The sequence below is a fragment of the Mobula hypostoma genome, chromosome 10 (genome assembly GCF_963921235.1).
Source record: "Mobula hypostoma chromosome 10, sMobHyp1.1, whole genome shotgun sequence".
Taxonomy (NCBI): Eukaryota; Metazoa; Chordata; class Chondrichthyes; order Myliobatiformes; family Myliobatidae; genus Mobula; species Mobula hypostoma.
Window position 1 is genome coordinate 89,075,112 of NC_086106.1, and position 22,426 is coordinate 89,097,537.

At 41.7% G+C, this 22,426-nt stretch overlaps 1 protein-coding gene and 1 long non-coding RNA gene across 7 annotated transcripts in view; one reads left to right on the top strand and one right to left on the bottom strand.

The window, feature by feature from the left end:
- The window catches only part of fhdc2 (FH2 domain containing 2), a 69,160-nt gene that overhangs the window by 31,846 nt on the left and 14,888 nt on the right, over positions 1–22,426 (top strand). For all 6 annotated transcript variants that reach the window (XM_063060815.1, XM_063060814.1, XM_063060816.1 and 3 more), the window contains 3 exons: positions 8,579–8,686; positions 15,221–15,291; positions 18,462–18,579. In XM_063060815.1, the coding sequence (XP_062916885.1) occupies positions 8,579–8,686; positions 15,221–15,291; positions 18,462–18,579 (297 nt within the window). The remainder of the gene's footprint in view (positions 1–8,578; positions 8,687–15,220; positions 15,292–18,461; positions 18,580–22,426) is intronic.
- Positions 18,323–22,426, bottom strand: part of LOC134353026 (uncharacterized) — a 42,638-nt gene continuing 38,534 nt past the window's right edge. The window contains exon 3 of the long non-coding RNA XR_010019530.1: positions 18,323–18,573. This is a non-coding gene — a long non-coding RNA (uncharacterized LOC134353026). The remainder of the gene's footprint in view (positions 18,574–22,426) is intronic.

The following is a 22,426-nucleotide window of genomic DNA, read 5'->3' on the forward strand; positions in this document are numbered from 1 at the left end:
AAAGTCACCTCCTAGTTGCAGACTGTGGATCTGGAATCATTTACCCTTATTGCTTACTGAAGCAAAATATCAAAGCTGCCCATCCAGTAGTATGTGGGAGCTGCTTCATCTCAGGTACTGCAGTAGGTCAGGAATAAGTCTCCTCAGCGACTTCACGATCAGCGGAAGATGATTTTTATATGCTGATCATATGCCCGTGAGGCTGATCCAGTTCTTTCAATATCATCATTTTATCTCAGTTCATTTCTCCATCTACTTCGTCACCAATTCTGAAGGGATGATTCTTACACAAGCAATCAATAATAAACCATAAAATCATATAAGCCCTGATTACTCAAGTGCAAGTGTCTAATTCCCATGTTCCATGGTCTTTTGTCGGCCATGCAGCTTCTTGGAGGGATTTCCTTGGTGTCTGGTAGAAGGCTGACATTTTGCAGTGTTGGACTTTGCAGGTGGAATAGCTGGTTAATGGGCAACAATGATGTTATTGGAGGAAAGCTTCAAAATTTAAGAAGCACTGCCACTTGATAGTTTGGTAATCTGTTACAGGGCAGATTATTGGAGCACTCTGAGGCTCGTTTGAAAATAGAAATCCAGTGTCATAATTTCAGAAGTCTGAGCACTCTATGCCACATTCAGAAATTAGGGAGTTACCCCCTCTGCTGCAGTGGAAGTTGAGATCATGGCTATCAACATCACTGGGTACACAAGTGTTGATATGGAACTTCCCTGCTGCGTAATAAAGGCTCCTGACTCCTCTCAGCCAGGTGCAAGGATGAACTGGACCACATTTCATGCAGATTTTTTGAGCAGGCCTGAAAATAGTTCATTTCAGAGTCAGGGTTATTATCTCCAGCATGTGTCATGGAATTTGTTAACTTAGCAGCAGCAGAACAATGTCGCACATTGATCTGAATGTGCAACCCTTTAGCCTGTAGAGGTGATCAGTTTTTGTTATAAGTTGAGTTGCAGTTAGAGAACCAGTGTATGACTTTGCTCTCTGGAAACTTGAATGCCAGCTACTAGGTGACTGATTCAGGATTCTGTCTGTAAACTATCCCTTCCTCCATTGTGAAGTGCCAATATATCAGGAATGAAAGGATTATCATATGAGGAACGTTTGACGGCTCTGGGTCTGTACTCACTGGAATTCAGAAGGATGAGGGGGGATCTCATTGAAACCTTTCGAATGTTGAAAGGCCTAGACAGAGTAGGTGTGGAAAGGGTGTTTCCCTTGGTGGGAGAGTCTAGGACAAGAGGGCACAGCCTCAGGATAGAGGGGCGCCCTTTCAAAACAGAGATATGGAGAAAGGGTGGCGAATTTGTGGAATTTGTTGCCACATGCAGCTGTGGAGGCCAGGTCATTGGGTGTATTTAAGGCAGAGGTTGATAGGTTCTTGATTGGACATGGCATCAGAGGTTACAGGGAGAAGACTGGGAACTGGGGTTGAGGAGAAGATTTTAAAAAAAGGATCAGCCATGATTGAATGGAGGAGCAGACTCAATAGGCCAGATGGCCTAATTCTGCTCCTATGCATTATGGTCTTATGGTCTTATATGAGTTAATGGTTAAGAGGGATGGAATTGCTTCTTTGACATTTCTTCCTTCTCAGCCTGATATGATCCAAATGATTTATCTCAGAAGAGAAAGGTCCAACATTATGCCTATGATAAACGAGGTTGCAAAGTAAAAGAAATGTGCTTAAATCATCTGCATCCTGAACAGAGATTGTAGATAAGGGAGAAAATGAGATATGACAAGGAGAAATTTCTGTGAACATACTCTTTCAAACCTACAATCTATTGTTAGCAAGGTGTTCATAGCAGCCAACTCCTTAACTGCTAGCAAAAACAGGAAGCACACGGTATGTAGAACAGAGTCAGTGGTGAGAGAAACAGAGTTAACATTTCAGTCAAAATCAGAAAACAAGATGTTTTAATTTACAGAGAGGGGGAGGAATGAGAGAACATGTTTCACTGCTGATCAAAGTTTCCAAGGTATCATTATTTTTAAACTGCCGGTTGTAGTCAGAAAATTTTAAAAAATCAAGAAAATTACAACTATGTGTGAAAAGGGAGTGGCGACCTGAAATTGTTAAATTCCACGTTAAATCCTCAGGACTGCAAAGTACTTAAACAAAAGGTGAATTTTAAAAGCAATCACTTCATGGTAATTCTATCAATTGTAACAGCGACTAAGTCTATGGCACTGAGTCTGACTCTCTGGCTTAGAAGGGAAGGGGGAGAAGAAAAGTGCAGTAGTGATAGGGGATTTCAGAGTTAGAGGAACAAACAGGAGATTCTGTGGATGTGAAAGGTATATTTTTATCCCAGGTGCCAGAGTAAGGGATGTCTCAGATTGAATCCACAGTATTCTAAAGGGGAGGGTGAACAGCCAGAAGATATGGTATATATTGGTAACAACAACGTAGCCAAGAAATGGAAGGAGGCAGGACCTCCAGGGTAGTAATCTCTGGATTGCTACCTGTGCCACACGTCAGTGAGGGTAAGAATAAGATGATGTGACAGATGAATGCATGGGGGAGGATTCGATGTAGCTGGCTGGGTTTCAGATTTCTGGGTCACTGGGATCTCTCCTGGGAAAGGTACGGCCTGTACAAAAGGAGATCAGTATCCTTGCGGGTAGGTTTGCTAGAGCTGTTGGGGAGAGTTGAAACTAATTTGGCACCCGGATGGGAACCAGAACAAGAGAGCTGAGGTTGGAGCAAACAGTATACAAGCAGATGCTGTATGTAGTGAGACTGTGAGGATGGACAAGCTGATGATAGGGAAAAATTGCGATCAGTGAAATGAATTATATTGTGACATGGGGACAAAATCAAAAAGGCTGATGAACACAAGACTGAAGGTGTTGTATTTGAATGCATGCAGTATACAGGAAAAGGTAGGTGGTTTTGTAGCACAATTCGAGATTGGCAGGTTCGATATTATGGGTTCCACTGAGTTATGGCTGAAAGAAGATCATAGTTGGGAGCTTAACATCCAAGGATGCACCTTGTTTCAAAAGGACTAATAGGTGGAGTTGGGTCTAGTGATAAAAAATAAAATTCAATCCTAGAAAAGAGGGGACATAAGATGTAGAATCCTTGTAGGTAGAGTTAAGAAACTGCAGGGGTAAAAAGACCCTGATGGGAGTAATATACAGGCCTCAGAGTAGTAGCTGGAATGTGGGATACAAATTACAATGGGAGATAGAAAAAGCATGTAAAAATAGTAATGGGAGATTTCCATGTACAAGTGGATTGGGAAAATCAGGTTCATGCTTGATTCCAAGAGGGAATTTGTAGAATGCTTACAAAATGGCTTTCTAGAGCACTTGTGGTTGAATCCACCAGGAGAAAGGCAATTCCGCATTGGGTGTTGTGTAATGAACCAGATTTGATTAGGGAGCTTAAGATAAAAGAACCAGCTATATTTGTGGTGCTGGGAAGCCAAGTGGCTGTGACTAACACACACAGGAGATGGAGTGGTCAGGAACAAATGTGCAGCTGTTTATTTTGCTTGTAAGGCAACTACCAGAACATCCTCTCACATTACATTCAGTACATAACACACAGGGAAGCTTGACTGCAGCCTATAAGGGTCAAAATACACATATCGCATAACATATCACTCCTCCTTTTATTAAAGTTTTCTTCTCCTTCCCATACTTTCTGAACTGGGGAAAGAGGATAAACTACCTCTGTTCTCAGATATGGAGATTATTCTGCCCGATGTGCTGAGGGCTAGTCACGAAACTAGAGATTCAATCTGTCTGGAGGCCGCCTGTACTGACGACTTGGGGATGATGGCAAAGTCATTTTATCTTTTGATGGTGTATGTATAGATCTTGGCTTGGGTACTGCATTGTCAGTAAGGGGCATCTCAGAAAGCACAGGTAGTGGGAGAAGCACTTGACCTTAACAGAGGTTCTGCAGTTATTGTTTCAGAATCTTGTCACATTTCTGCCACTGGATCTGGGTTGGTCAGTTTGTGTTGGTTTTAGTAGCCTCAGAGATGGACAACAGCTTTCTCCAGATGGTGTGGTTACTAATTTTCCACATGTACAACACAGGACCAGCTTGTGCCACCATCGTCACAGGTATCCACTTTGTTCCACAGATGTAGTTCTGGGCAAGTACTCTCTGCTGTCATGAAACTTCTGTACTTTGCTTTAGCACATCTCTCTTTTTGGGTTTTCTGTTCATTTAGCACAATCTGTTTTGTGTTTGGGGTCTAAGCAGGTCAAGCTGGGTGCACAGAAGGTACAGGCACATTTGATATGCCCCCTTTGGCACAGATTCAGCAATCTAAATCCTTATACTGGCAATCTTTTGCTGAATGCCCAGTTTTCCCACAACGGTGACATTGGTTGCCAACAGGTGTCTTATTCTTCAAGTCAGTAGAAACTTTATGAACTTGGGAAGATGCACTTAATAGCTGTGCTTCTTAAGCTGCCGTCTCCATAGATGTACTAATCTCAATTGCCTTCTGTAATGTAAGTTTGTCTTCAGTAACCAAATATTTCTGAATTCCCTCACTACGCAGACCATATATGAGTCCATCACATAACGTGTCATTTAGTAACTGTCCAAACTAAGTGTTCAGACAATTGTTTCAGCACTGCCATAAACTGTGAAATAGATTCACCTTCCTCCTGTTTCCTTTTATGAAATCTGAACTTCTCAGCAATAATCAAAGGTTTAGGTGAATAGTGGCCCTTTAAGACTTTAGTGATGTCCTTATAAGGCTTATTGCCTGGCTTAGCAGGTTGCACTATGCTGCGTAATGAATGAAATGTTTTTTGCACCCATCACAGTCAAAAAATGTTGGAAAATGAATATCATCTGAAATTTGATTTGCCAGTGTAAAATATTGAAATCTTTCAGTATATGAACTCTATTGCTCTGTCATTTCATCATAGGGCCCCATATTTCCAAACATTATCGCCATTTTCAAACAATCACGTTCCAGAAAAGTTAACACACACAAAACGCTGGAGGAACTCAACAGGTCAAGCAGCATCTACGGAAAGGAGTACAGTCGACATTTCAGCTGAGACCCTTCATCAGGACTGGAGAAAAAAAGATGAGGGGTCAGAGTTAGAAGGGAGGGGAGGAAGAAACACAAGGTGATATGTGAAACCGGGAGAGGGAGGGGAGAAGTAAAGAGCTGGGATGTTGATTGGTGAAAGAGATACAGGGCTGAAGAAGGGGGAATCTAATAGGAGAGGACAGAAGGCCATGGAAGAAAGAAAAAAATGGGGAGGAGCACCAGAGGGAGACGATGGGCAGGCAGGGGGGTAAGGTGAGAGAGGGAAAAGGGGATGGAGGATTGAGGAGAGGTGGACATTACCAGAAGTTCAAGAAACCGATGTTCATGCCATCTGGTTGGAGGCTACCCAGACGGAATATAACTTGTTGTTCCTCCCACCTGTGTGTGGCCTCATCACAGCAGTAGAGGAGGCTGTGCATGGACATGTCGGAATGGGATTAGGAAGTGGAATTAAAGTGGGTGTCCACTGGGAGATCCCACTTTTTCTGACAGACAGCGTAGGTACATGGCAAAGCGATCGCAGATTCACTGGTGAAGTATCACCTTACCTGGAAGGACTGTTTGGGGCACTGAATGGCAGTGAGGGAGGAAGTGTAGGGTCATGTGTAGCACTTGTTCCGCTTGCAAAGGTAAGTGCCAGGAGGGCGATCAGTGGGGAGGACGATTGGAGAAGGGAGTTGCATAGGAAGCGATACCTGCGGAAAGCATTTTGGGTCATCTATTGCTCATGATACTTCCAGTGTGGCCTCTTGAAGAAATAACAAGCAGGATAGACAAAGGAGAATTGGTGGATGTTGAATACTTGGATTTTCAGAAGGCCTTTGACAAGATGCCACACACAATGATGCTTAACAAGTTAAGAGTCCATAGTACAGTATTAGAGGAAAAAATACTAGCATGGCTGATTGGCAGGAGGCAGAGAGTGGGGAAAAAAAAGTAACCTCTACATTTTGGCTGAGAGTGACCAATGGTGACCAGTGATGTTCCAGACATGTGTTGGGACCACTTCTTTTCACGTTATATATTAAAAATTTGGATGACAGAATTGTTAGTTTTGTGGCCAAGTTTGCAGGTGATAGGAAGAGAAGTGGAGGAGCAGGTAGTTTGAGGAAGCAATGAGTCTGCAGAAGGACTTGGACAGATTAGGAGAATGGGCAAAGAAGTGGCAGATGGAATATAGTGTTGGGAAGTGCATGGACACGTACTCTGGTAGAAGGAATGAAAGTGTAGACTATTTTCTAAATGGGGAGAAAATTTAAAAATCGGAGACACAAAGTGATTTGGGAGTCCTCATGTAGGATTCCCTAATGGTTATCTTGCAGTTTGAGTTGGTGATAAGGAAGATAAATGCAATGTTAGCTTTCATTTTGAGAGAACTAGAATATAAAAGGGAAGATGTAATGCTGAGGCTTTATAAGGCATTGGTTAGACCACACTAGGAGTATTATGATCAGTCTAAGAAAAGATGTGCTGACATTGGAGAGGGTCCAGAGGAGGTTGACTCAGAAATGGTTCCAGGAATGAACTCTGGGCCCCTGTAATTTCCGGAAGTTAGAAGAATGAAGCTGGGGATCTCACCGAGACCTATTGAATACTGAGACCTAGACAGTGTGGATGTGGAGATGTTGCTTTCCATTGTGGGGGAGTCCAGGACCAGAGAACCTGGTGTCAGAACAGAGGGACATTCCTTTAGAACAGAGACAGAGGAATGTCTTTAGCCAGAGGGTGGTGAATCTGTAGAATTCATTGCCATAGAAGGCTGTGGAGGCCAAATCACTAGGTACCTTTAAAGTAGAGGCTGATAGGTTTTGGATTAGCCAAGGTGTCAAAGGTTATGGGCAGAAAGCAGAAGAATGGGGTTAAGGGGATAATAAATCAGCCATAAAGAAATGACAGGGCACGCTCGATGGGGCACATGGCCTAATTCTGCTCCTATGTCTTATGGGGTGAGGTGCTGTTCGTCAAGCTTGCCTTGAGTATGTTGGAGCAACATAGGGGACTGAAGGCAGAGATGTCAAAGTGTGAGTGGGATGGAGAATCGAAATCCTTGGTAACTAGAAGTCAGAATCTTTGATTTTTCGTGATGGAAATAAGTTATTGGTTGTGATTCAGTCACCCCATTCTATGTTTATTTCCATTGGACTGATGTAATGGAATATTGCGTAGAGTGTGCATCGATCTGCTGAAAATAAAACCTACACTCAGTCTCTAAATGCATTGAGGACTTCCTGGTAATCATTCTGTTTTCAATTATATTCAGGCTTCCTGTTTTCTAATGGTGTTACCACTTTACACAGCAGAATACTAAACAACCGCACTGGTCCCTGGCTTAGCACTCTAGATGCACTCCCAGATGCAACCAGCACTAATGCAATCAGCTTTACTTCGAGAGAGGTGTGTTGCTCTGCTGGGAACTGAGCACGAGTTTAATAATAAATCACTCATGGCTCAGAAACGAGAAGTTGTCTGTGATTACTGGCCTTGGGCTGTCCGGGGAGAGCTATGTGGCCGCTCAGCGCTAAGCTGAGCTCATGGTTGCATCCTGATCAACTTGGAGAGTATGGCCATTGCTGGGAATGATCAGCTACTCCATGTATTGACAGACTGTCCATATCATTACCTTCTGATAGGTATGGAAACAAACTCAGTGATGATTGCTGGACTGGGGAGAGCTGTAGTAAGAGGAAGTTTAGGATCCAGACAGCGTATCAACCTGTGGTGCAGATGCTGCCAGTTCACAATAATATCATGCACTCACTATATGGTCAGAGTGCAGCCTGAGCTCCAACATCTCAGATGAGAACATAAGATATAGTAGCAGAATTAGGTCATTTGGCCCATTACATCTGCTCCGGCATTTCATCACAGCTGATCCAATTTTCCTCACAACCTCAATCTCCTGCCTTCTCCCTGTATCCCTTCATGCCCTGACCAATCAACAATCTATCAACTTCTGCCTTAAATATACATAAAGACTTGGCCTCCACAGCTGCCTGTGGCAAAGAGTTCCACTGATTCACCACTCTCTGGCTAATGAAATTCCTCTTCATCTCCATTCTAAAAGGACGCCCCTCTATTCTGAGTCTGTGTCCTCTGGTCTTAGACTCTCCCATCATAGGAAACATCCTCTCCACATCCATTCTATCAAGGCCTTTCACCGTTCAATAGGTTTCAAATGGGTCACCCCTCATTCTTCTGAATTCTAGTGAATACAGACCCAGACCCACCAGATGTTGACACTGCTTACCCAGCCATCACAGCACTAGTTTGCTTGTCTTCTATCCCTTAACTCCTGAGATTGACTGGAGAGAGTTTGGCACCAGGATTCCATTTACTCAAGTACAAAGGGAGCCAGCAGGTATGTGTTCGTCCCAGAGGATCAATAGTGCTATTAGAAATTATTACCCTGCGGATAGTGCTAATTGAGGTACCAGAGCATTCCAACTGTTCTCGTTACAAAAGCAAATCACGCAGGTTTTTTGTCACCATTCACATTCACCTATTGTCGTCATTCCACTTACAGGGAGGATATTCAGGAAATGCTGCAGGATTTCGTATTGCATCGTTATTGAAACTCGCTGACATCAAAGCAAATAAACCTGGCATGAACCTAATGCACTTTGTGGCCATGGTGAGCATTCTAAAGATAAAGAAGACCTTACTATGAATTCCTTCTATGTGTAAAGTTAGTTGTTTTGTTGCTGACTTGGAAATAGAAATGCAATGAAAATAATAACTTCCCTTGTTTTAATGTCAGGAAAAAAGTAACTTTTCAACAAAATCTTGAACGTAATGGGTTTACTGAATTGTGTTGTTGGATGAAACACAGTAGCAGATGCTTTCTGATTGCGTCAACAGCTCAAGGAAAGCACTCCTCAGTGACTGTGAGTACAGCTCCCAACAGTGGCAACACTGCCGGAATAAGTCTTCAATGAAGTTATGCAGAGTATAAATGGAATGAAAAAAATCCAAATGAATTTTACCAGATAATTTTTAGAAACATAGAAACATAGAAAATAGGTGCAGGAGTAGGCCATTCGGCCCTTCGAGCCTGCACCGCCATTCAGTATGATCATGGCTGATCATCCAACTCAGAACCCTGCACCAGCCTTCCCTCCATACCCCCTGATCCCTTTAGCCACAAGGGCCATATCTAACTCCCTCTTAAATATAGCCAATGAACTGGCCTCAACTGTCTCCTGTGGTAGAGAATTCCACAGATTCACCACTCTCTGTGTGAAGAAGTTTTTCCTCATCTCAGTCCTAAAAGGCTTCCCCTTTATCCTCAAACTGTGACCCCTTGTTCTGGACTTCCCCAACATCGGGAACAATCTTGCTGCATCTAGCCTGTCCAATCCCTTTTGGATTTTATACGTTTCAATAAGATCCCCCCTCAATCTTCTAAATTCCAACGAGTATAAGCCTTTATATAAAATATTCAGTTTGTCAAAATGCTGCATGTTTCTAATCTGTAAAGGTTTAGACACAATGACCTCATTATCTGTTGATTCACTATCTGTGGACCTGCAAACTCACAAGGTCAGTCCCAGACCAGAGCTGCACCAGAAAGATTTGAAATGCCTCCAAAACAGCACAAGTGCATACAGATATATTCTTCTGCCTGTGAGAGTTCTTTATTAAAACTAAGCCAGCTGCAAAGCCAGTGAAACAATTAGAGTTCTGTGCCTCTTCCCTGCCACCATGTTGCACCCAGACTCATCTTCCTCTCAGCCTTCGGCTCCTCAATCAACAGCTGTTGACCCAGAAGAACAACCAGCAATTCACCCCACATCACCAATGCTTAAGATGACACTACCAAAGACATGCAACAGCTTACTGGTGGTTCAAAAGCAAAGAAATTTGATTAAAAACATTACTGATAACACATTTTTTTGAAGAAAAATTGTTGTGTATTATCACCGCAAACAATGAAGAGGTGAGCGAAGGCAAAGTGAATTCACGAGACTCACCCTGCTGGTGCACTGTAAAATGGGCTCCCTTGGAGTTGGAGCCGTGCTGGTTGGAGTGAACGAGTCAGAGAGGAGAAGACGGGACAGAGGATTTTTGATGCCCATCCTACTAACCCGGGTATGAGGGCGGATCACTGTAAGCGCTGAGTTGATTTGGTGAAGTTGAAAACAGCTTCCTTGGCACAGAAACCCAGGTCCAAAGCGAATCATTAGGCATCGTGTTCTAAGATTAGAGCAATTCACTGCGTTGAGACCCGGGTCCTAATGCAAGGCACAGTACACTGTTTGGACAATGTAAATGCCGGCCCAGATAGACTGGAAGGCACAGTGTTGGGCAAGGTTGGATTGCTCTGGGCACTGAGCTGATTACGGAGGTCAAAAACGGCTTCTCAGGCAGCGAAATCTAGGCGTGGAGTGATTCGCCACAGCGGGGCTGAGTGCTAGTGTGAGGTTTGGACAATTTAAACGCCAGCCCTGATAGTCTGGGGGCTCCTCTCTCCACGACGCTAAAGCTGTGAGACTGTGCCTGGTTGCTGTGCTTCGTGTCTGCAAATTTAGAGGTGATTTGTCCCGTTAACATGAAGGACTGAATACCAAGGCTTTGGGCCTACTCTAGGCTGCTCCAAGGATTTGGATCAAAGGATTCAATTTGGTTTGGAATGCTGCTGTTGTTGCTCACTTCTGTTGTTTATATGATTTGTTTTGTGTTTTTTTTTTCTCTTTCTCTGTGAGCACAGGTGTTTGGTCTTATTTTTTAAATTGGGTTCTTTTGGGTTCCTTGCTTTGCGACTGCCTGCAAGCAAACAAATCTACAACGTTCTTTGATAATAAATGCATTTGAATCTTCGAATGCATGAAAAGTGGCTGAGCACCATCATTCCCCTCAAAATGATATAGCACTCAAGATTAAAGGTGTATGTATTTTATTATAATTTTTAAATTTTTTTGTTGAGATAAGGAATTTTTTTTGCCAGAGGGTGGTGAACTTGTGGAATTCATTGCCACAGACAACTGTGGAGGCCGAGTCATTGGGTGTATTTAAAGCAGAAGTAGATAAGTTGTTGATTAGTAAGGGTGTTAAAGGTTACAGGGAAAAGGCAGGAGAATAGGGTTGAGAGGAATAATAAATCAGCCAGTCTGGAATGGTGCAGCAGACTCAGTGGGCTAATTCTGCTCCAATGTCTTATGGTCTTACTGTTATTAAGGTAGTGTATTTATTAATGAATTTTAATGCTTTTCAATTGATATTTTTCATTATGGACATTTGTGTTTTTTATGGGGATGTAATGGGTGCACAAAAGAGGGTATGAAAGTATCCACCAGTCTATTATCAATAGGAAGTCCATGTCCTATTTTCTCATGGATAATGACATCCAACTGCAGAAATGAAGTTATTAGCCATTTATTTTAGAAACATTTAACAATGCATTTTTAAATGAATTTAAAGATATATAATTTGTACTAATACTTATGACATTTATTTCGAACTAAAACGGGTAGAAAACATGTACAGATCGACCACCTCAAATCCGGCAGTCACTAATCTGGATCCACCGTTGGTTCAGACGTAATTTTTGCCAGCATTGCCGTGCCAACCCATCGCCACTGTTTAGATGGCACCAATGACTGAATCAGCTGTTGGCACGGTCTTTAAAAGAAGCTTGCCATTCTTCTGTGTTATTCTGTATTTATTTTTATAACCTGTGCTTATCTAGTGCCAGTCATGTCTTCATTGAACAAAGGAAGTGCAAAGTGCAACGTTATCTTTATGAGAGGTGATTGATAAGTTCATGGCCTAAGGTAGAAGGAGTCAATTTTAGAAAACATAGCACATTTATTTTTTAACATAGTCCCCTCCTACATTTACACACTTAGTCCAGCGGTTGTGGAGCATAAGGATCCCTTCTTTGTAGAAGTGGTCCACAGTGGGGTGATTGATAAGTTCGTGGCCTGAGGTGGAAGGAGATGAGTTATACAGCTCTCGTTACGTGCAAGTGCAGTTCAACTCCTTGAGTGATTATGCAGAAAGTTTGAAATTAATAACTCATCTCCTTCCACTTCAGGCCACGAACTTATCAATCATCCCTGCTGTGGACCGCTTTCTGGAGGTCCAAGACGTCAACTTCTACAAAGAAGGGATTCGTATGCTCCACGACCGCTGGACTAAGTGTGTAAATGTAGGAGGGAACTATGTTGAGAAATAAATCTGCTAGGTTTTCTAAAATTGACTCCTTCTACCTTAGGCCATGAACTTATCAATTACCCCCCCCCCACCCCCATACAAGATAAGGTAGAAGTTCTGAAAAAACTCGACAGTGGTGTGTCTGTAAAAAGCATATCCGACTCGTATTGGCTCGTCCACAGTTTATGATATAAAGAAACAAAAAGAAAAGTTGCTCCAGTTCTTTGCTGACTGTGAATCAAAAAACAGGCATGCATAAGGAAAACAATGAAGATGGAAGATGTTTACAACTAAATAAAAGTTTTCATAAAGTGGGTTAAACTCCACGTTAGTGAAGGTGTAGAACCATCAGGAGGGATGGTGAAGGAACAAGTGAAATTATTTCATGAAGAATTCGGACTGGATTAGGAGTGTGATTACAGTGAAGGGTGGCATCAGTGTTTCCAATCAGCAACATGGCATAAAACTTCATGCAGTATGTGGTGAAAAATGGTCAGCAGATAAAGAAGCAGCTGCTGAGCTTGTTGATGAGTTTGCTAAGTTAGTTTCTGATGAAAATTTAAGACCTGAGCAGGTCTCCAATGCGGATGGAAGAGCCTTATATTGGCATTGCACTCCAAGACGAACACTACAGAGGATGCAGAATCACCAACAGGTTATAAAGCATCAAAAGATCATGTCACTGTGTTGGGCTGCTCTAATGCTTTTATGTTTAAGGGAAAACCATTACACATTTTATTGAACTCCAAAACCTGAACACAAAGCATGCTAAAAACCCTTCATGTAATTCCATCATCACCTCAGACCCACCCTTCAGAGTGAACCCCAACTCAATGTCGGTGGCTGTGAATTATGTACATATCCACCAGTTACATTGCCCTAACACTAAAAGCAGAATCCTTAACAAAGAATAATGTTTACAGTATCTATCCACCACCTAACTGTACATCGATAATTCAATCCCTGGAGAATAGGATATTATGCACTTTGAAGGCTGAATATCGCCCTCTGTTTATAAAGCAGCTTCAGAGTGCAGTTGACTCTGGCAGACCAGTACAGGAATTTGTGAAGTAAGTGTGAAGTGGTTCATTTCGGTAGGTCAAATTTGAAGGCAGAATATAATATTAATGTTAAGACTCTTGGCAGTGTGGAGGATCAGCAAGATCTTGAGGTCTATGTCCATAGGACACTCAAAGCTGCTGCACAGGTTGACAGTGTTGTTAAGAAGGCGTATGGTGTGTTGGCCTTCATCAACCGTAGGATTGAGTTCGAGAACCATGAGGTAATGTTACAACCATATAAGACCTTAGTTAGACCCCACCTGGATTACTGTGTTCAGTTCTGGTCACCTCATTACAGGAAGGATATAGAGAGAGTGCAGAGGAGATTTACAAGGATGTTGCCTGGATTGGACAGCATGCATTATGAGAATAGGTTGAGTGAACTTGGCCTTTTCTCCTTGGAGCGACAGAGGATGAGAGGTGATCTAATAGAGGTGTATAATGAGATGAGAGACATTGATCGTGTGGATAGCCAGAGGCTTTTTTCCCAGGGCTGAAATGGCTAATACAAAGGGGCATAGTTTCAAGGTGCTTGGACGTAGGTACAATGGAATGTCAGAGATAAGTTTTTCACACGGAGTGGTTGGTGCATGGAATGCACTGCCAGTGAAGGTGGTAGAGGCAGATACAATAGAGTCTCTTAAGAGACTCTTAGATAGGTACATGGAGCTTAGAAAATTAGAGGGCCATGCGATCAGGAAATTCTAGGCAGCTACTAGAACAGGTTACATGGTTGGCACAACATAGTGGGCCGAAGGGCCTGTAATGTGCTGTAGATTTCTACGTTCTATGTTCTAATTGTTTTTCACTTGTCATTTCTTTTTTCGTTGTTATCCAAGGGTAAGTTCATCATCAAGTAGGTTAGAGGTGTTAATTTAATTAATCCAAGCCACCTGTGATTTGGCAAAATCACTAATCCGGCTCTGCACAGGTCCACTCATTCTGGATTGGTAGTGTTCGACCTGTAATTGACATAAATCAGCTCCTGACGAGATCTTTCGGGCCTTGAAGGGATGTTAACCAAAGTCTCACCCTTGTTGTTTTTGAATGGTTTTATCATAATTCATTTTCCTACATTTTTAGGCACCTGGGAAGACTTTCTTTTCTTCGAAGCTCCCAGTCAAATTGTGGTCCAAAACTAATATCCTTTAATTTCAAGTGTTTCGATTTGTGGAATGCATTGTGACTGCTTTACTTTGATGCATGTCATTTTACTTGAGTTATTTAAATTCTCCTTTTGGGAGGAAAATTCCATTTCAATGGCATCTGAACTGATAGTTTTATTTATCAGAATGGTAAGTTAAGACATGAAACTGAAAGAGAAACATTAACAGTTCTACAAAAGATAAATACACTCACTGGCCGCTTTAGTAGATACCTTCTATACCTAATAAAGTGGCCACTGAGTGTATGATGGGGTGGTTCTTTGATGGTTTTCCACGATTCAGCAAATAAGGCAATTGCATCATTGCACATTAGGCTCCCTAAATGCAAGTATCAAGTGTATGGAAAACAAGCTTTAACTGTGAGGTTGGCTTATTTTTTGCACTCCTGGTTATGCTTTTATTTTCAGCTGCCACAGTTTTTTTTTCCTCACCAGTTCTCTTTGTAGGCTACCTCTTCACTACCCATACAGAAGTCAGCTTCAAGCACAAAATAATCCAATATGTCTTTACTCAGAATATTTGTCCAAGTAGCATAAATCAACTGCAGAACAAAATTTGAGTGGTACGCTGTTGGTAGACACTGAAGTATATTGAATTCCAGAGGCTGGAGTTTAAAATTTGCTATTTAAATTAATCACAAATACGTTATATGCAAATGTGGGATTTTTTCAAATTTCTGTGGTTTGGAACAGAGTTCCTCACTCTGGTGAATTTGGGTCCCTTAACGTCAGAACTGCATTCCACCTCATTCCTCTGTAAGAATGACAATCTTTCTTTCTTCAACAGGAAGCAGGAAAAAAAGACAAAAACCTTCTCTCTTTCCCGGATAAATTGGAACACATTGGTGCAGCTGCTAGGTAGGATGAAATTCCTTCCCCATGGCCCCGTTTTAGATTGACGTGCAATAGTGAAGTCAAAATGCACAAACTTGCAAATCTGACTCAACTAGTGAACGCTAACATTTCTGTATGCAATGCATACCTTAATGCCTCTAATTTCCTCTGCCTGCAAATGTTTTGTCACTTGCTTTGTGGCTTTTGCTTTTATCGCACATTGATTCAAATATAGTTGAATTAATTCTGCACTTTTGTGCTGTTCTTCATGTGGCTCTGGTCTCATATCAGGATTTCTTACAGCTTTGTCAAGTCAGTCTCACAGAGTCATAGAGACTTATAGAATAATACAGCACTGAAATAGGCCCTTCAGCCCAACTCATCCATGTCGACCAAGGTACCCTTTTAAGCAGGTCTCATTCCCCTGCGTTTGTCCTATTATAACCTTCTGAACTTTGCCCATCCATTTACATATCTAATGCATATACTGTAATACACGGCCACATACAGTATTAAAATCAAACATCTTTGTAAAATTCTGTAAAAACTTAGTAAAAGTTCTGTCCTGCTGAAGGGTCTCAGCCCGAAATGTCGGCTGTACTCTTCTCCATAGATGCTGCCTGGCCTGCTGAGTTTCTCCAAATTTTGTGTGTGTTGCTTGGTTTTCTCTTCCTAGTAAATTTCTGTTTGGTTGTATCCCGAAAACTTTTTATAATCCTTCTTCTCTGCTCTTTGTCCTATCTGTGTGGAAATTTTGAGTGCTACAGTGTATCATATTGTTCTTGTTTCATTATTAGGGCCTGCAATGATCTGGCAATAAAATGAGCTTACGTCATCCTTTGTTGAGCAATTTGCTTCCAGAATAGTATGTTACGCAGTTAGATTTCTGGGCTTTTAGATATTATGCTGCATGGAGAACAATTAATAAATATTAACATATATCTAAGCACTAGCCACATTTTTGTGAAGTTATACACTGCTAATTAGATATTGGATATTGGTTTATTATTGTCACAGTGAAAGCCTGGTTTTTCATGCCAACCAGATTGATCATTACAAACATATGTATATCAAAGTAGTTCTAAAGGAATGCAATGAGAGAATGTAGAAAGTAATGTTACAGTTACAGAGAAAGGGCAGGGTATGCACATAAATAAGATGCAAGGTTCATGACGAGGTAGACTGAGAGATCAAGAGTTCATCTTTGTTGTACAAGAGATCCATTCAAAAGTCTTCTAACAGCAGGATTGAAACTGTCCTTGAGCCTGGTGATACATGGTTTCAAGCTTTTGCCTGAATCAAGGAAAAGCAGAGTATCAGACCAGGGTGTGGCAGGTCCTCCATGACGTTGGCTGCTTTCCTGAGACAGCGGGAAATGTAGACAATCTCAATGGTGTATTAGTGAGGATTACAGAGGACTTCCCACATTTCCTTGGCCTTCTGAGGAATTAGAGGTTCTGCTGTACTTCATTGGCCATAATATTCACATGGCTGGACTCAGGACAAGATGCTGTTAATACGTACACTGAGAAACTTGAAGCACTAAAATATCTCCACCTCAGTGCATTGATATAAACTGGAGTGTGTACCCCTTCCCACTTCCTGAAGTTAATGACAAGCTCTTTTGTTTTGCAGATGTTGAGGCACAGGCGGTTGTCTTCCTCCAAGAGGACCACAACCTTGTTGTGGTTTGGAGGTTTGGAGGCTTGTCTGCCTCATGACCCACAAAGCTATGTTGTGTGGAGTAATGGGTCACCCATGCCAATCAGGTCAAAAGGTAGAGGCTAGACTACAGACACTTCTCCAGATTTGGGGGTCCACCACTCCTCCAAGTTTGGGGGTTCGGCTCTGGACTAACAATCCTGACTAATAAAACAAAATTGTTATGGAAACAGCAGTGAAGAATCCTTTTACATCTGAGTGTGATGGTATTCTTGAGCCTCCATCTGGGACTTGCATGACTGACATTAGCAAAAACTAAGTAAGATGGAAGCTCCTGCCATGATGAAGGAATTCTTGAACCCTGCCAGAGATGGAGGACCTTCATTATTGCCCTAATGCCCTGATGGGTAGTAAGTGAGTTGTTGTCTTGATGCCATGCCACTAGGCACTCTGTCTCCACCTTGAATGCCATCTGTAATCATTTGGGATCTGGCTCACTACTTTGTTGTCACCTGTGAGCTAGCAGGTGATGTTAGAGCAAAATCTAACTACACAATTGTTAGTATATAGGGAGTAAAATAAGGCACTGAGGATACAGTCTTGCAGGTTACCAGGACTGAGAATAATCATGTGAATTGTTGCGGCTTATCCTTACAGATTGCAATCTGTTGGTTAGGAGGTCAAGGATCTAGTTGCATTGGGAGGTGCCAAGTCCTAGGTTTAGGAGTTTGTAGATAGGTTTGTGTGGAATTGTGGTATTGAAGGCAGTGCTGTAGTAAATTGGAGTCTAATGTAGGTGTTTTTGTTATCCAGATGCTCCATTATATTAGAATGGGGGGGAGGGAAAGAGGGAGGGAACATCGACTCAGACCATGAGAGGCCTGTGATGGGCTTTTTCGTGCCTTACAAGGCACAGATTGGACGTCTGTGTGGGGCACCACTCCTTGCACAAACACAAGAGCAATGTGTGGTTAAGTGCCTTGCTCAAGGATACAAACACGCTGCCACAGCTGAGGCTCGAACTAGCGACCTTCAGATCACTAGACAAATGCCTTAACCACTTGGCCACGTGCCCAACACATTAGAATAATAACATTTCTATATTAAAAGGTTTCATTATTTTGGAAACCAGAGGAAATTATTTCTCAATGATGACTGAGGATTTCAACCAACAAGTCATCTGTAATACTGCTAGGATACTGATAGGACAAGAGAAAAGAGGATAACATAAGCTAAGACTTCATTGGTTGAGAGTGAAAGATGTTACCATCAAGGTCGACAGTTAATAATTATTAGTAACAAGTGCAGAAAACCAGACACATTCAGCAGCTTCAATTCCAAGATGAAGTCTGACAGAATTGTAATAAAGTGTATGATATAGAGTGAACATTAAATTATTTATTTGAGTGATGGAGTCTGAATTACATTTCAGCAAACTTAATGCCTGAATACAAGAGCTTCAAAATGACAGTGTAATATTGAGGAAAAAAACAACCATGGATTTGCTAACTTCTCACTCTTCAATATCCAAGATTATCTGAAGATGGGTTGACAGAAGAGCTGAATAAACTGGAGGAAAGACTTGATTCTCTGCGGACAAATTTGCATGAAGATCCGGAGCTTGAAGTTCAGATGATATCATTCCTACAGGTAGAGTTTGGTTAAGATTTTAATACAAAATTAAATAAATATTTAATACAAGTTATAGAGTTATACAGCATTACTACACCAGAAAAGGTCCTTCGGCCCATCTAGTCCATGCCAAACTATTATCTGCCTAGTCCTCACATCAAAGTTGCTGGTGAACGCAGCAGGCCAGGCAGCATCTGTAGGAAGAGGTGCAGTTGACGTTTCAGGCCGAAACCCTTCGTCAGGCGGACAGAGCGTAGATGTTCAGCAAAGCGGTCTCCCAGTCTGCGTCGGGAAAGCAGGATCTCCCAGTGGCCACACCTGTCCAGCTCTTGGCTCTATCCCTCCACCTCCTGTCTTCTCCTATCATTTTGGATCTCCCCCTCCCCCTCCAACTTTCAAATCGCTTACTCACTCTTCCTTCAGTTAGTCCTGACAAAGGGTCTCGGCCTGAAACGTCGACTGCACCTCTTCCTACAGATGCTGCCTGGCCTGCTGCGTTCACCAGCAACTTTGATGTGTGTTGCTTGAATTTCCAGCATCTGCAGAATTCCTGTTATCTGCCTAGTCCTATTGGCCTGCACCTGCACCATAGCCCTCCACACCCCTCCCATCTACGTACTCATCCGAAGCATTAGAATTGAACCTGCATCCACCACTCCCACTGTCAGCTCATTCCACACTCTCACCATCCTCTGAGTGAAATTTCCCCTCAGGTTCCCCTTAAATATTTCACCTTCCATAATTTTAATAAATAAATTAGCAATAAATATCGAGAACATGCAATGAAGGGACCTTGAAAGCGATTCCATAGATTGTGGGAGCATTTTAAACGTGGGGCAAATGAAGTTGAGTGAAGTTATCCCCTTTGGTTCAAGAGCCTGATGGCTGAGGGGTAATAACTGTTCCTGAACCTGGTGGTGTGAGTCCTGAGGCTCCAGTACCATCTTCCTGATGGCAGCAGCAAGAAGGGAGCATGGCCTTGGGTGGTTGGGGTCACTGATGACTGATGCTGTTTTCCTGCAACAGTACTTTCACTCTTAACCTATGTCCTCTAGTTCTAGTTTTACCCAACTTCAGTGGAAAAAGCCTGCTTGCATTCACCCTGTCTACCCTCTCATAATTTTGTATACCTCTATCAAATCTACTCTCATTCATTTCTGGCATTAAAATTAGCAGCATGGCATTTAGGTAAGTTTTGCTGCAATTACAAATTTTGGACTTTGTGCTTATCACATTTTCTGGTTCTGGTCCATTTCTGGAAGGAATAAAATTTTAGACTTCCATCTTATTTTCTTAGTTTGGTTTTGAGTTATGGTTTATATCTCTGCTTATGCCAAGACCATTAGGAGTCAGCATATGCTAACCTCGTCAGATGAGGCAAGCTATTGTGTTCAAACTCTGATGTTAATCCCAAAGTTTTAATGGCCATTCTCTGATTATAACACAAAAATGGCTATATTTGAACTCTCAATCTTTGGAGGCACCATAGCAATAGTACACACTCGCATCCATTATTGTGATAGTAGTCACTGGATGAATGGCATTATAGTTTGTTATATCAAAAATTTCTGTATTTTATATCATGATAAACTGACAGAGGGGTTGTGTTTTAAATACTATCTCTGTTTGGCTGCATCTTTTGAAAAGGTACCACTGCTCACAAATAAACAGTCAGGTTGTATATATAATATGGTTGTTACAGGAAATATCCATCTCTGGTGTATTTCCCTATGATTGTGCCAACAGTCCTTGAAATCAAATGCATTTTAAACTTTGTTTAATGCTGATAATCCTTGATTATATTGTTAATGTATGCAGACTAAGAGACGTGACATGAAAGACAAAGGAAAAACGTTTGCTGAAAGTCAACATTATTCACTGCAATGCATGTCCCATATTCTCTTCTGCTGTTACAGACTTTAGAAGTATACACTCAGTGGCCACTTTATTAGGTACACCTGTACACCCGCTCATTAATGCAAATATCTAGTCAGCCTATTATGTGGCAGTGACTCTCCCACTATAGGAAACATCCTCCCCACATCCACTCTATCAAGGCCTTTCACCATTCAATAAGTTTCAATGAGGTCACCCCTTCATTTTTCTGAATTCAGTTATAAACTGCAGTGATTGAATACTAACATCATTCCCATAAGTTTCGCATAAAGGTCCCTGAGAGGATATTGCCTTCAAAAACTCTAGCAAGTATCAAGCTTTAGAACAACTCTATTCTTGTGGGTTGATTCAATTAATTTAAATGTTGTACTTTCCGTAACATGAATTCAAAGTGTTTCTTGTATTTTAACTTGTGGATAAACTTGACTTTAAACTCTAGGCTACATGCATCTATGTAGTAATGTGATTTCAAAGGAAAAGAAGCATTCGTGGACACAGAGAAACTGCAAAAAGTGGTTTTAAAATTCAATATACCAATTACTGTAATAATGACTAAAGGTGTTTCTACTTATATAACAGATTGATCTAGATAAACAACTTGTAATCCTTCTATGAAATCTAATTGATATGTAATCGCAGGATATTTGTCTTCATTACTTCATCTAGAAGTTCATTTCGTGTTTTACCACTCTAAATCATTTCCTTTTTTAACCACATCCACATTGTAATGTGAAATAATACTCCAAGACTCTTTCTCTGTTCTTGACCATTTTGTTGATCTTTGAATCTGCTTTCTGATGCCCACTTCCAGCCCAGAAAACCTAAATGTCTCATGTCCTTCTCATTGCCTGAATGTTTCCTTATTTCCTGGCACCCAGAAACAGCAGTATTCACAGTTTAATCAAAGCATTGTGAAGTTTGATAATGACTTCCCTTGCCTTCTATTGTTTTCACAAAATAATCTGCTGATGCTGGGGTCAAAGCAACACTCACAACACGCTGGAGGAACTCAGCAGGTCGGGCAGCATCCGTGGAAAAGATCGGTCGACGTTTCGGGCCGGAACCCTATTAGGTCCTCTGCTCCTTCCCTCTACAGTCCTGACGAAGGGTTCCGGCCCAAAACGTCGACCGATCTTTTCCACGGATGCTGCCCGACCTGCTGAGTTCCTCCAGCGTGTTGTGAGTGTTGCTTCTATTGTTTTGCTTTGCAGAAATAATTGTACAGATTAACAATGTTATCTTTTTAGGCCCCTAGGTGTCTTTTACCTTCATTTTAAACCATTTAATGAACAAGGTATTTCTGTTCTGTCTTATTGCATTACTCAGCTGGACAGAAGGGAAAGCTTAGAATATATGTGAAGGAAGTTGATTGGTACTCAGGAGTGCCACCCATGTGATCAGTTTTTACAATAATAACAGACACCTTGAGGCAATAATTTACTCAAAGCTATAGATAAATATAATTGAAATCACTCAAAGATTCAAAGATTCAAAAAACTTTATTGTCATTCTAACCATACATCAGCTCTGCAGGGCAGAATGAGACAGCGTTTCTCAGGGGCAGTGTAATCATAACATAACAAACGCAACACTAAATAATAAACATAACAATAAGTAGTAAAACACAACAGCCACATGTCAGTTAAATCAGTTGTAAGTGTCCAGTGCAAGTTAAAAGTGTCCAAAGCAGAGTCAGGTAGAGCAGCTATTTAGCAGTCTGACTGCCTGTGGGAGGAAGCTGTTTAGTAGCCTTGTGGTTTTAGTCTTGATGCTCCTGTAACATTTGCCTGATGGCAGAAGAACAAACAGTTCATGGAGAGGGTGAGAGGGGTCTTTAATGATGTACCGTGTCTTCTGGGGGCATCGACTCTGAATGAGGTCTTGGACAGAAGGTAGGGAGACCCCAATAACCTTCTCTGCTCCCCTAACCACCCTCTGCAAGGATTTTTTTGTCAACAGCACTGCAGCT